Raw genomic sequence first — 15,842 nt, forward strand, 5'->3', positions numbered from 1 at the left:
GTTAATTCTATTCTTAATACATAAGTTCACATTTTCTTTGTATTTTGTTTGAGGTCCCATGGAGCAAATATTTTTATGTTCTAGTTCAGTTTCCTCATGTTTTGGCTTTCAGAACCCCTTTTCTTAAATCATCTGCTTCTCATCTATGAAAGCCTCCTAAGGCTTTGTCCTCTAGAATGGGGACCTGTGAGATAAAAGAAGAAAATATGTATGGTCTCTACCCCTGATTCTTGGCACAGAGCTCCTGAAACCCTTGTAATTTCCTAAGTGATAAGAACATTAGGAGCATCTTTTGTTCTGACGAGGCAGCTCTGGGGTGGGCTCCTAGACTGAGGTCACCAGAGAGACTGAGCCATGACTAGAGGCTTGGAATTTTCAGCTCCAAGCCCCATCTTCCACAGAGGGGAGATGAGCTGGAAATGGAGTTAATAATTGAGTATGTATGTAAGGAATTCTCCATAAAATCCCAATAGTAGTGTGTTCAAGGAGCTTCCAGATGGAGGAACACATCCACATCGGAGGGGTGATACGCCCCACCTCCACAGGGACCAAAGCACCTGTGCTCAGGACCCTCCCAGACCTTGCCCTCTGTAGCTCTTCATCTGGCTATTCATCTGTATTCTTTATCATATATTTTAGTAAACTGGTAAACATGTTTCCCTGAATTCTGTGATTTCTCTGGCAAATTTGTTGAACCTAGGGAGGAGTCATTGGAACCTTTGGCATCTGAGGTACTTGGGGGGTGGCTCAGTCTTGTGGGTCTGAGACCTTAACCTGTGTGATCTGACATTATCTCCAGGGAGATAGTGTTAGAATTGAGTTAAATTGTAGGTCATCCAGCGGGTGTCACAGAGAATGGCATGTTGGGAAAATCTTCCACACAATTGGTGACCAGAAGTAAAGTGTGCTGTGAGTAAAGAAGACTCACAGAAGAGAAACATAGTAGGGAAGGACAAGGTTTCTCCCTACTTGGGAAGGAAAAATCTGAGTTTTTTTCCATTTAGGACCATACCCTCCTGGAGTTTCATTCCTACTGTAAATACAACTAACCAGGTAAATTCAGGCAATAGCATTCTTAGCAGATGGAATCCCTCCATGGAAGTCCTAAGACTAAGAAAGTGTTTGTCAGAAAGAAGGCTAGTATAGCTGGAGAGTAGTATGAAAAGTTAGGTGAGGTCAGAGAGAGGTAGGCAGCAACCAGGTCAGATGGGGCTGAGTAAACTATGATTAGGAGTTTGGATTTTTATGTGTAATGGGAAGTTACTGAAAGGTTAAACCCTTACTTACTTACTTAATTTATTAAAAAAATTTTAACATCTTTATTGGAGTATAATTGCTTTACAATGTTGTGTTAGTTTCTGCTGTATAACAAAGTGAATCAGCTATATGTATACATATATCCCCATATCCCCTCCCTCTTGCATCTCCCTCCCACCCTCCCTATCCCACCCCTCTAGGTGGTCACAAAGCACAGAGCTGATCTCCCTGTGCTGTGCAGCTGCTTCCCACTAGCTATCTATTTTACATTTGGTAGTGTATATATGTCCATGCCACTGTCTCACTTCGTCCCAGCTTACCCTTCCCCCTCCCCTTGTCCTCAAGTCCATTCTCTACATCTGCGTCTTTATTCCTGTCCTGCCCCTAGGTTCTTCAGAACCATTTTTTCTTTTTTTTTAGATTCCATATATATGTGTTAGCATGTGTAAACCCTTACTTTAAAGCAAGGGAGACATGATCAGATTTTGCAAAAGAGCACTGTGTAGAGAATGAATTAGAAGAAGCAAAGAGTGGAAGGGTCCCCATGTGGGAAGTTATGCAATAGTTCAAAGTAGAGACAGAATTGACTTGCAGCACGCTGTTCACAGTAGGAATATAGAGAAGTCGAAAAATTTCATAGATAAATGTGACAGAATTTGATGATAAATTGGGTTTTTGATGGGTAGATGAGGAGAAAGGTCACAACTGAATCCCAGGTTCTGGCCTGAGTCACTGGGTGCTTAGAATTGCTCTGTAGTCAGATAAGGACAACTGGAAGAGAGCCTGATTTTGATTTTCTATCTTGTTTTGCTTTGTTTTTGTTGGGAAGGCACTCAAAAGTTTGGTGTTGGCTACCTTAAGTTAGAGATGCTTGTGAGACTGCCAAGAGTGGATAAGGAGGATGTAGATGTAATAGGGTTCCAAAGCTCAGAGAGGTCATTGTGAGTGCTAGCAGTATTTAGGAGGAATTTGGCAGTGTGCCTGAATGAGGCAGGTCTAAATAGCAGGCATTTAACTCATTTTCCCTATAAGAAAAATCTACATAAGGTTTTTGGTCAGCTTGAATGTGTTGTATTTACAAAGCTGTAACAAAATAGTCAAATGCCTATTATATTGTTAGTTTAGTTCCATATACATATTTTAAAATAATGTAAATAGAGAGATTTTTTCCCCCTGTTATTTCGTGATAGTTTTATTCAAATGCTTCATGTAAATCTTTGACATCAATGTTCTCATCATCACAGACTTCCCTTCTGATCACATAACACTGTTTTACAGAGCACATTATCTTCAATTGCCTTGTGATAACTTGTATAGCTCTGTTTTCAACAATGTCCACCATTTATAATGGTGAGGTCGTGCCTCCAACCCAATAATTACTAAATCTCTATTAAATTCTTTTGTATCACTTTAAAAAAAAAAGTTTGTCAGGTGACTCCTATAAGCTTTGAAAATAAGCATTGGTTGGGTTTTTTCAGCCTAATGTCGTTTACAAACAGTTCTGTGCCAGTCATTCATCATCTTCTTTTTAATGGAACCTTAGTATATCTTCACTGAGCAGTGTTTCTTAAAGCTTAGTCTTCCTCTTGAAAATCATATAATATGGCAGTTTCTTCTCATCCCACTATACATAGATCATTGTAGTTATTTCTTATTGTCTTAAAGATAACGGCTTGCTTTTCCCCCCCACCTCTATGCAGTCAAAAAAGAAAAAAAGTTAATTGGGGGAATGTTTTATAATATGTAAGGATAATTGTTGTATAAACTTTAATTTTAAAATAACTTAGTGAACTTCCATTATGAACTTTTTATCCTTTTATTTCCTTGCCCAGTATTTGTCAAGGGAACTAGATTTATTAACACATACACTGTTCCATGACCATGAAGAGAATTAACTATGTAGAAAGGATGTATGTTTCCATTTAAGTGACAGAAATATTTCCAGCCTAGGTCCTGGAAAATAGAGAGGGGAAAAACCTGATCTTAGTATAAATGTCACCACTTTTATAACTTCCGGTGTGGTAGGAATTCTGGAATAAGACCGATAAATCAAGGCTTTTTTCGTTTTCCTTTTTCTTTTAGTAAACTGCTGTTCTTTGCTTAATATTGTTAATATAAGCAGAAAAGTATAATTTACAGAATATTTTATTTGATTGTGTCTTTTAGTGCTTAAAAACTTATTTTCTTAAATTACCTTAACTTCATCGACCCTCTGACTTAGGGTTTAATGATGTGAGTGGGTTCAGATATTATTAGGTGCAGTGTACAAATAGTATAATTGTTGTCTGGTTAGAGCAGAGAAAATTTTAAAGTATCTGAAGTTCTGATTTCTTTCTTTCTTGGGCTTGCTACTATGAAAAACTTAAATCATCAATTTTCGATTATAAAACTGTTCAGAAAAAGTAACTGAAAATTTGGTGTTTCTGCATTCCTGTTTTCCTCCAAGGCCCAAGGGAATGAAGGTGTGATGTAAATGTGTAAATCCATCACTTACAGAGAAGTTACTTAAGGCACAGGCTCTATGATGATGGATCAGTTAATCTAAAAACTGGAAGTGTAAAATGCTTTCTAGAAAAATACTGATAAAAATTGGATAAGTGGAAAGAAACTAGAGTCCTTTTCACATTTAACCTAATATTTATTGTTTAGGCTAACCAAATGAATATTAGAATATTTCTTTTATTTGTGCCTTTGGGATTAAAAATTTTGCACTGTCTTTCTAGGGGCATTTTCTTTTCTGGACACCTGTGGTTGGGTTCATAGTGATACAAAAGGACAGAAATAATTTTAAGCAAGCGTGATTTTTTAAGTTGGGTGAAAAACACGAGAATGATGGATTTTTTTTTCTTTAGTACATAGTTTTCAAAAGCAAGAAAATATCACTCTGTGTGAAGTTTCTGCAATTCACATATTCTACAGATACTGTTACACACCCAGAAAATGTCATACCTTTAGGAAATACTAAGTCAAGATTAAGAGCTGTAGTTTTACTCATGTGCATTTAACTGAAAAAGAAAAGTTTACTAAACACTATGTGGAATTGTTTTAAATGATCAGATGGTCTTTACCCACTGAGTAAAATTTTTAATGCTCTCACCTACTTACTTAATGTTTGTGTCTGTATATATATATAGAACATCACTTACCACATACTTGAAGAACAAAACAAGCAGATGTTTAAAAAGGCCAGTCTTCTTTCTGTAGCATAGTTGTACCTCTGGTCTGTGCAAATAAATTAATGTATCAACCAAGTATGTAAAATAATAAAAGGAAAAGTATGATAGGTAAAAAGGAAGATTACCAATACTTCTTGCCCTTCAGTTTTACTTTTATTCTCTCCTTTCATCCTTGATGTTAAACTTTCCTTGCATTTTCTAAGATGAATGTTTCAGATGTAGATTCCAACACAGCCACCTTCTGTTCTATTTTCTGCCTAATGTCAGGTGTAGACTAGTCAATTGTAATATGTTATCTACAGCTTAGTTACCTATACTTGTAATTTTAAAAAGAAGTAAAAATAGTATTGTTTAAAAAAAAAACAAGGGAGGGCAGTTTTCGAGCTTTGGGGATCATAAATTCCTATGATTATTTATTGTGTGTTCACATGATGCATAATGTTACCCTAAGAGACATAAAGAAATAAACGTAACATATGGGCTCTGCTTCATGTTACTTACCATCTTAAGGAGAGCAGGCATGAAAAATTAAAGGACATAAGAAGAAAGTAATAAAAAAGGTGCCACATGAGTGGCACGCCAAATGTGCAGAGGTTTTATGCTATTGGAAATTCAAAGGACAGAGTGCTCAATTACAGTGAGGTAAAGAGTGGTCAAGGGAAGACTTCGTGAAGAAAATGTGAATTATACATTGAATAGAAAAAAGGAGGGAGAACATTGTGAGGAGCAGGAAGTGAGTAAGCAGTTATTGGAGTCAGGAACTTCTGTATTCAGGAGGTGATGACTTAATGCCTGAGAGCAGTGAAAGGAAGAATAGTTCAATACCACTTTGGAAAGGTGGTTTTAGTAGAGCTTGCTGAGGTTCTCGATAGGCCTTGAAAGTTCTTAAATTAAGGAGAAAGAAAAGAAGGCACCCATTTGCCTCCTTGAAGCCCTCAATAATAAGGGAATGAATAGAATCAGTTGGGTCCCATTTAGCATTGTGAAATGAAAATAAGTTTATATCAAATTTGGGATTCCTTTAGGAGAAGCATCTATCCTAATGCAATAAATAAAAGATAAGTTAACTTGAAAATTCTAAGATCTCAAGTGGTGGTAGAATGATCCAGTCTCTAGAGGCCAGTGATGAGGCTTAGAGAATAGTAATTTGCCAGTGCTTCATGGGCACCATCCAGACGACAGGACTGACAAGACTGACTTAAGCCAGTAAATACTGGGTCGGCCAAAAGGTTCATTCAGTTTTTTCCGTAAGATAGGGCTTAGTTGTCTTTAACTTCATTTGAAACAATTTTGTTAAATTGTATTCTGACAGCTGTCATATCAGCGTGCATTAAAAAAAAAACATCAAAATTGGTGAAGTTTTGTAGCTATTTTAATATTGAAGATGGAAGAAAAACAACATTTTCGGCATATTATGCTGTATTATTTCAAGAAAGGTAAAAACTCATCTGAAACAAAAAAAAACGATTTGTGCAGTGTATAGAGAAGGTGCTGTGACTGACAATGTGTCGAAAGTGGTTTGCAAAGTTTCGTGCTGGAGATTTCTCGCTGGACAGTGCTCCGTGGTCAGGTAGACCAGTTGAAGTTGATAGAGATCAAATCAAGACATTAATTGAGAACAATCAACGTTATACCACACAGGAGATAGCCAACATACTCAAAATATCCAAATCAAGCATTGAAAGTCATTTGTACCAGTTTGGTTATATGAATCGCTTTGACGTTTGGGTTCCAAGCAAAAAAAACCTTTTGACCATATTTCCACGTGCGATTCTCTACTTAAACGTAATGAAAAAGTTCTGTCTTTAAAACAAATTGTGACAGGTGGCGAAAAGTGGATACTGTACAATAATGTGGAATGGAAGAGATTGTGGGGCAAGTGAAATGAACCACCACCAACTACACCAAAGGCCAGTCTTCATCCAAAGAAGGTGATGTTGTGTATATGGTGAAATTGGGAGTCCTCTAATTTGGGCTCCTTCCGGAAAACCAAATAATTCCAACAAGTACTGCTCCTAATTAGACCAACTGAAAGCAGCAGTCGACGAAAAGCGTCCGAATTAGTCAACAGAAAACGCATAATTTTCCATCAGGATAACGTAAGACTGCATGTTTCTTTGATGACCAGGCAAAAGCTGTTACAGCTTGGCTGGGAAGTTCTGATTCATCCATCTTATTCACCAGACATTGCACTTTCAGATTTCCATTTATTTCGATCTTTACAAAATTCTCTTAATGGAAAAAAATTCAATTCTCTGGAAGACTGTAAAAGGCACCTGGAACAGTTCTTTGCTCACGAAGATAAAAAGTTTTGGGAAGATGGAATTATGAAGTTACCTGAAAACTGGCAGAAGGTAGTGGAACAAAACAGTGAATACGTTTTTCCATAAAGTTCTTGGTGAAAATGAACAATGCGTCTTTTATTTTTACTTAAAACCTGAAGGAACTTTTTGGCCAACCCAGTAAGTCAGAAACCTGTAAAATTGAGAAAGTCAGTTATTCAGGATATCATAACCTGATTTAGAACAAAAAGGAACATCTCTTTTGTTGCTTCATTTCTTTGTCCTTTAGTTTCTAAGTTCCCTGAGGTGGCCATCTTTTTTATCCCCAGGGCTTTTCAGGATGTCTAACATGTTTTGTGAGCTCATAAAATGTCCACTAAAGTGAATGAACTTGACCATGGTGACCTATACACCAGGAAGAATTGGCCTAGGTAATATGACCACTTACTCTAATCACTTCTTTCTTTGTGAGTTAATTGGTATCCTGGTATAAATCCACCTCTTATTAATACTCAGTAAGCCAGTCTTCTGAAGTCTGCTCATGGGAGTATACCAAGATAAACTTCTGGCTGGAATAATCAGTAATCAGTGTTTTGTTTTTTCTTTAAGCTCCTGAATGTTGTTTTTTCTACCGTGCTGTAGAAACCTGCGTGTTCCATATCCATGGATACACAGGGCCTACCGTACTACACCATTTTATAGTATAAGGGACTTGAGCATCCATGGTTATCGAGGGACCATTGTATAGACTAGCATGGAGTTTGGCTGTCTCTTTCAGGGATACTAGGTTGCCGTGCCCTAGTTAATGTGAACTGCCACTTCGTGGTAAGCACTGATTTTGGAGAATTAAGAGTTGAGTGAGATTTAAAATTACATGGTTTTCTCTGGCTACCTTTACTTCTCCGACATTATACCAGACACCAGATTTGAATGGATATACACAAGAAGACTACTATTAGGAGATGATACACTGAGAATTCTAATAAAGTATTACTCGTAACTCCAGTATGTAATACATATAAAAGAAAAAAACTGAGCTTTTTTCATAAAGAAACAAAAACAGTATAATACCTAGTTCCTGGCTTGTTGTATTTAAAGAAATAATGTATATAAGATTATCAAAGTACAATGACTTTTCTCCTTCCCTTTGTTCCTCCAAACCTATTGCTATTTCATTCCTGGTTTCCAGCTCTCTTTTGATTGTTTCCATTTTAGATGTCTAATTACATTTTAAAGCATGTAATTCAGAAAGATTGTATATTACAAAAAACAAGATTTATTCTTAATTTATAAAGTACAGGGTTGAGAGTATTGTGTGGATAAAAAGGGAAACAAATGCTTAATATTCAAAAAGTCATAAAGAATACTGTCTATAAAAATTTTATTTTAAAGACTTCTTCTTAAATGTAACATTTACACATTTTTGTAATACTTTAAAAAGGAGGAAAAGAATTTGTAACTTCTTAATGCTTGTTTTCTTTAAACATCTGTATGCAAGGAAAGTACAAGCCTCTTTTAGGTTTTTGTTACCTGTATTATTTTGGGGTACTTTTCCCAAACTGCTTAATGAGTGGTAGTTGAGTTGCATCCTTCTGAGTGCTTTTTGAAATTGAATACTTTGAAGATAATTTTTGTTTAACTTCTCCTTTTATTGATCCCAAAATGTGGCATAGAATCTCCTTTTCCACTCTTTTTCTTCAGTCCGTCTCCTTTTCTAGAGTCAACTCTTTTCATTCAAAGCCAGTTTACATACCTTTCTACTCTGTGCCATAGGCATTTTCCCCTTTTCTGAACTTGAAGTCCAAGCCTCACCCGCTCTGGCACTTACTAAGTACCCCAGGGTAAGCATGGTTTCCCCCGTCTACTGGAATTAATCCCCCCTTTTCCCCCGCTTTCCCCCAGGCTAGATCTCTGCCTCTTGTGTCCTTTTCTGTGCAGTATGGGTGACATTTCATTGAAAAAAATGACTGACTGAGGTTGCCTCACCTCCCTTCTTCACCCCTACAAGATAGTCATGTAAGCCTCTCACTTGGTAGAGCTAGAAATTCAGCTGGAGGCAGGGGAGGGAAGGAGTGTGAATCACAGTGATCACATGACTGACTTCTCCTCCAAGCCTGAATAAGCATGGGCCAGGACAATAGTCTTTCTTCCTGACTAGCATGTGCAGGTAGAGCCGAGGTTGGACCTATATCTTCTGGCCTGTGTCCAGTCTGCTTCTGTGAGTATCCTTATCTCTTCTTTAGTTTGATTTTAACACTCTTTTTTGTCAATCATTCACTAATACTGTCTTTTGGCTTTCTGTAAACCTCAGGCTCCTGAACCTATTAGATTTCTCTCAGAACTTTTCAAGCTTCCTTCTGGTTCTAGCAGTGTCATCTAAATAATCCGATCATCTATGAGAAAGGGGTGAAGTTACTGCCTTTGGCAAGAATTGTGCAGTCAAAAGTTTACCTTATCCGTGCTGCAGTTTATCACAATCTGTTCTGAGCCTTCAAGGCTCATTCTGTAAATGTTCGTCTCTGAATTGAGGCCCAGTGCTGTAGCACTGTATCATTTTCTAATTATGGCAAAGATATAACTTCTTACCATCTCCTCGGAAACATGTGTGACCATGCTGGTAGCCCCAGCATTGATCAATATGATAATTTGAAGTAAAACATGTAAACAAATGAGCTGGTTGTCAAATTATACCTTTTTTAAATCTCTCTCTCCCCTACACTGCCTTATAATTAACATTCACACACATAGTAGAACATGGTCACACGTGGGTTGTCAGATACCTGTTAGGAAAATTCATAATCATTTTGAGAAAATACACAGTACTCAGAAATTCCATTGATTTCTTGGGAAATTTCTAGCCCTAGAAGGTGTGGGGTTGATCTTGGAGGTGATCTGAGCAGAGAAGGCAGCTGCCTGAGTGGATTGTCCCTAAATAATATTGACATAAAGGCCTGGTAAAGAGCCTTGGAAGCTATAGAATACAGGGCTTTTGTCTTTTTCAGCTAATTGAAATCAGTTGTTGATAGCTATCCAGAATGCTGCTCTGTTAGAAAGGAATGTCAGGCCCTGCCTGCCTTAGCTTGCTATGATGGATTAGTGGTGAATTAACTCTGCAGTGGGAAGGGAAAATGGCTGTATTCCTTGCCATGTATCTGCCATCCCCGAGTCCAATCTTCACTTTACAGACAAGAAGACCAACACCTAGAGAAATGACAGAGAGTGGCTGAACCTTTAGTGCACAATCTTGGTTTCTAATGCTTTTTAAAAATCATTTACTTTAATATGACTTTTAAAAATTTGACATATAGGTAATTTACAGTGTTTCAGCTAAACAGAAAAGTGATTCAGTTATATATATATATATACACACATATATACACACATATATATATTCTTTTTCAGATTCTTTTCCATTATAGGTTATTACAAGATATTGAATGTAGTTCCCTGTGCTGTACAGTAGGTCCTTGTTGTTTATCTATTTTATATATAGTCATGTGTATCTGTTAATTCCAAATCCCTAATTTATCCTTACCCCCCTTTCCCCTTTGGTACCCATAAGTTTGTTTTCTATGTCTGTGAGTCTATTTCTGTTCTGTAAATAAGTTCCTTTGTATCATTTTTTTAGATTCCACATATTAAGTGATATCATGTAATATTTGTCTTTCTCTGTTTACCCTACTTCACATAGTATGACAGTCTCTGGGTCCATCCATGTTGCTGCAAGTAGCATTATTTCATCCTTTTTTATGGCTAAGTAATATTCCATTGTATATATATGTACCGCATCTTCTTTATCCATTCATCTGCAGATGAACGTTTAGGTTGTTTCTGTGTCTTGGCTATTGTGAATAATGTTGCTCCGAACATTAGGGTGCACATATGTTTTTGGATTAGAGTTTTCATCTTTTCTGGATATATGCCCAGGAGTGGGAATCCTGGGTCATATGGTAACTCTGTTTTTAGTTTTTTAAGGAACCTCCATACTGCTCTCCATAATGGTTGTACCAACTTACATTCCCACCAACAGTGTAGGAGGGTTCCCCTCCAGCGTTTATTGTTTGTAGCTTTTTTGATGATGGCCATTCTGACTGATGTGAGGTGATACCTCCTTGTAGTTTTGATTTGTATTTCTCTAATAATGATGATGTTGAGCAGCTTTTTATGTGCCTGTTGGCTCCAATACCTTTTTCTAAGGTGTTTCTCGCTAAACCAGATAAGGCAGATTGTATGCGTGTTTCTTTCTTGAGAGATTTTAAAAATTCTTATGCGAAGGATATATAATGATATCAAAAATATATACTCTTGCAATAGGTTGTTACATACATATTAAAATGCAACGGAATGATAACAACTATTGGTTATTTTGCCCATCTGGTGATTTAGTTCTCTAAAACCTGATCACACTTGAAAGTACAGACAGAAGGTTTTGACTTTACAAAGGTGAGAACATGACCCAAACTGTGTTGACTTTGGGAACTACTTTTAGTGAACATTTTAAAACTTAATTATGCATGTTAATGCAGTATGAGAAACACAGTATGTCCCTTGCAGGAATGATGCTATTAGTTCCCTGGAGATGAGTTATAATTTATTCAGTTATTTTTAGCTAATTTTGTGTGCCAGTAAATGGTCATATACTTCTACTTTTTAAAAGTTAGGCTTATTAAGGTATAGTTCACATACAGTAAAACCTCTTTTAAGCATACAGTTGTGGCAAATGTACACAGTGTATAACACTTCCACACTCAAGATACAGAACATAACCATCACCCCCAAAAGTTCCCTTGTGTCCCTTTGCCTGGCAACCACTGATTAAATAATTTTGCCTTTCCAGAAAGTCACATAAATGGAGTCATACGGTATATAGCGTTTCAAATCTTTTATTTTTCTCAGTGTAATGTTTTTGGCATTTATTCAAGTTTTTGCAGGTATCTGTAGTTTGTTCCCTTTTATTGCTGATTATTCCATTGGATAAATGTCCCACAGTTTATCCATTTGTTAGTTGGTAGACATTAGGATCTTTGCAGTTTCGGATTATGAGTAAAAGTACCATAAATATTTACATACAGATCTGCGAATACTTGTTTTGGTCTTGGGTAAATACCCAGGAATGGGATTGCTTAGTTGTGTGGAGTGTTAACTTATAAACTGCCAATGTGTTTTCCAAAATGGATCTGTCATTTTTTATTCTTACTGGCAACGTATGAGAGGTCCTGTTGTTTTTCACCCTTGCCAGCACTTGGTATTGTCAGTCTTCTTAATTTTACTTATTAAAATCTCATTACAGGGAATTCCCTGGCAGTCCAGTGGTTAGGACTCAGCACTTTCACTGCAAGGACCCGGGTTCAATCCCTGGTCGGGGAGCCAAGATCCCGAGCAAGCCGAATGGTGTGGCCAAAAGAAAAAAAAATTTCGTTACAGTTTTAATTTGCATTTCTCTGATGACGAATGATATTGAGCATTTTTTCAAGTGCTCATATGCCATCTGTATTATCTTCTTTGGTGAAGTATCTGTTCAAATTTTTGTCCATTTTTAAATTGAGTTATTTGTCATCTGAGTTTTCAGCGCCAAGTTCTTCATCAGATTTATGTTTTACAGATATTTTTTCCCAGTCTATCGCTTGTCTTTTTCCTCAGGAGTAGAGACTTTGAATATTCAAAATTTTGTACCTTTATTCTTTTAGTTATGACATTAACACAAGACTATTATAATAAATTAAAGAATATTAAAGCATCTCTTTCCCATCTGATCTACCCACCTAAGTATTTAAGCATACTGGTAATCTACTGAAAGAAAATTTTACTGTAATATGCAAAGTACAATTTCTGCTTTAAGAAATATATTTTGAAAGTTTCTTTTGTACTTTCAGACTAAAATTTCTCTTCATGTTCAAGAGGATAATTGAGGGGAAAAAAAAGAATTACCTGTTGAAATACTTCATTTTAACCTATTTTGCTCTTCTTTTATTCTAGTGTTATCCAAGATAAATTCTGTGGGATTATAAACATCTCAGTGGAGGGCCTACATGATGTCATGACAGAAGATCCTGAAACGGGAACTTATAAAGAGTAGGTGGATCATTTAATTAATTGCACTTGGACTTGGAGAGTAATTAATTATATCCTGCATTATTTTTGTTTACTGTAACCATATAAGTTGCCATGGTATGGCAACTTTTAAATTTTGTCTTTATAAAAGAAAAATATTTTTGTTACTTTACTTATAATATTGTTGGATCTTGAGATAAGCTTAGTTTTGTTATAGTGAAATTCTCAATTGGACTTCTTTGGTCTAATCATCATTTTATGATTTGACATTAGGTTTTTAAAAAAAATTCCAAGTGTATTTTAACATATAAATTCCTCTTTTAAGATATCTTGAATAGTATGTTCTTTTTTTCCGCTAACAATGTTCCCCTGCCCTTCAGGTGAGTTATGGAGAAAGGGGAATGGATTAGCATCTTATATTTGTATTTGACTGGTTGAAGCATCACTGGCACCTTTAAGATATTAGAGGGTCATATGGTACTTGACTAGTTCCAAAAGAGTGTAGTTAAAATTACAGTTGATTATTGAACAACGTGGGGGTTAGGGACACCAACCTTCTGCACAGTTGAAACTCCACGTATAACTTTACAGTTGACCCTCTCTGTATCTGCGATTCCACATCTATGGATTCAACCAACCACAGATTGTGTAGTACTGTAATATGTGTAGCACTGTAATACGAATTTATTGAAAAAATCTACACATGTTCAAATCTGTGTTGCTCAAGGGTCAACTGTGTATTCTTCGGGAGATTAGTTAAAATTATATTATCAGGAATGCTGATAATCTCACATTTATATAACTATTAATGTGAAAAAAATTTTTATCACTATATCCTGTTATTTATAATAGGAGAATTATCATATCTTTCTTAATATTGCTATTAATTTAAAGCATGTTTCATATAATGATAAGCAAGGCTTCATGAGATTCCATACTGCTTGACTTCTCAATAATGTACTTAGCCCATTTTCCTTGCTTTTTATAAAACCATCTATAGCAAATGGGAAAGATTGCCATTTGAATCATACTTTGTTGAAAAATATGGAAAGTAGATATGTGTAGTTGAATCTTATTAAACATGTATAAACAAAATGTTTCTGGCGTGTAACTTAGCTTTCAGGAACATAGGAGTTCAGATGAAGTGGAAACCTCAGACTTTTGTGATTACAAACCCAAAATAACAAACCATTTTATGTGTGTAGGCAGTTTTTAAAAAGTTAATGTAGGGGGCTTCCCTGGTGGTGCAGTGGTTGAGAGTCCACCTGCCGATGCAGGGGACACGGGTTCGTGCCCCGGTCCGGGAAGATCCCACATGCCGTGGAGCGGCTAGGCCTATGAGCCATGGCCGCTGAGCCTGCGCGATGGGAGCCTGTGCTCCACAACGGGAGAGGCCACAACAGTGAGAGGCCCGCGTACCGCAAAATAAAAAAAAAAAAAAGTTAATGTACGGAATATGGCACATGACTATAAATATTGTGTTTACATATATAATAGGTGACAAAGTTTACAACTTTGTGAAATATTTAGGATATATTCAAATGTTCCCTGTCTTCTTTGGAGTATATAATTTAGTTAGGGGGAGGGCGTGTATAATAATAGCACCATGAAAACACTAGTAATGTGTAAAGACAATGATATATGTTTTGAACAAAGCACACAAAACAGTAGTATTCCAGATTGTGCTTTAATAGAATGTCAGAGAAAGAAAAGGCATAGTGTGTTAACTGGAAGCGCGGAGAGTCAGGAAGTTGTTAGAAATAAAGTTTAGAAATTATCTAGTGTAGTTTCATTATTTAAAAGATAGGTTACAGAAGCTCAGAAAAGTGCAGTGACACAGCAAATTAGTGGAAGAGTCAAGACTAGAACCAAGGTCTTTTGGCTCTATATGCCACACTCAGCCATGAGGGAAGTTTTGGTTTGTAAAAGGAAAATGTTGGATGTAAGCACAACAAACTGACTGGGAGACCATTATCTGGTCTCCCAGATCTGGGAGGTGCATATATCTGTTTGAATTAGTGTTTTTCTTCAGATAAATACCCAAAAGTGGAATTGCTGGTTTATGTAGTAGTCCTGATTTTTGGAGGAGACTCCATACTATTTTCCATAGTAGCTGCAGCAATTTACATTTCTACCAGTAATGCACAAGGGTTCCCTTTTCTCCATAATTCTTGCCAGCATTTGCTATTTCTTGACTTTTTGAGGATAGCCATTCTAACAGGTGTGAGGTGATATCTCATTGTGTTTTTGACTTCCATCTCCCTAATGATTGGTGATGTTGAGACCTTTCATATGTCTGTTGGCCCTCTGTATGTCTTATTTGGGAAAATGTCTGTGCAGATTCTCTGCCTGTTTTTTAATCAGATTGTTTGATTTTTTTTGCTATTGAATTGAATTGGATTTTTATATATTTTGGATATTAGCCCCTTATCAAATACATGATTTACAAATATTTTCTCTCATTCAGTAAGTTGCCTTTTCATTTTTTTGAATGATTTCCTTTTGGTTTAATGTAGTCCCACTTGTTTGTTTTTGTTGCCTTTGCTTTTGGAGCAGATCCAAAAAATCATCACCGAGACCAATGTCAAGGAGCTAACCACTTAGTTTTCTTCTAGGAGTTTTATTGTTTCAGGTCTTATGTTCAAGTCTTTGGTTCCTTTTGAGTTAATTTTTGTGTATGGTGTATGGTCTAGTTTCATCTTTTTGCGTGAGTTTCTTTATATGTTTGTATTTTAGTTAGTAGAGTTCTTACTTTATTAAACCAGGAAAATGTATTAATGACACCTGCAATTTGCTTTCTGCTTGTCTTTGGTTAGAGTGGCTTCCCTTTTTTTCCTTAAATTATGCATTGTTTTTAGGCACAAAGGGAGATGAGATTGACAACCTATTGCCAAAATTTGGGAAGTAATAAGGAAGAAAGGATTTAGCCAGCATTTCAGGAAGCTTAGAGGCACTAAAATTTATTTGAAAAAGACTCATAAATTGTGTTTTTTATAGTTAGAGAGTATAAAACATATCAGCCATCAAGGATATAGCTTTTTTAAAACAAAAATAAAATTTAGGCTTATATAAGCAT

General features: G+C 36.3%; 1 protein-coding gene across 4 annotated transcripts in view; it reads left to right on the forward strand.

Moving 5' to 3' along the window:
- IPO11 (importin 11) overlaps nucleotides 1-15,842 on the forward strand; it is a 434,194-nt gene that overhangs the window by 168,138 nt on the left and 250,214 nt on the right. For all 4 annotated transcript variants that reach the window (XR_013827515.1, XR_013827516.1, XM_079916153.1 and 1 more), the window contains exon 28: nucleotides 12,692-12,787. Coding sequence is in view for 2 of the 4 variants with exons in the window: in XM_079916153.1 (XP_079772279.1) it covers nucleotides 12,692-12,787 (96 nt within the window). In the remaining 2 variants the exon portion in view is untranslated. The remainder of the gene's footprint in view (nucleotides 1-12,691; nucleotides 12,788-15,842) is intronic.

This window comes from Stenella coeruleoalba (assembly GCF_951394435.1).
Source record: "Stenella coeruleoalba genome assembly, chromosome: 3".
NCBI lineage: Eukaryota > Metazoa > Chordata > Mammalia > Artiodactyla > Delphinidae > Stenella > Stenella coeruleoalba.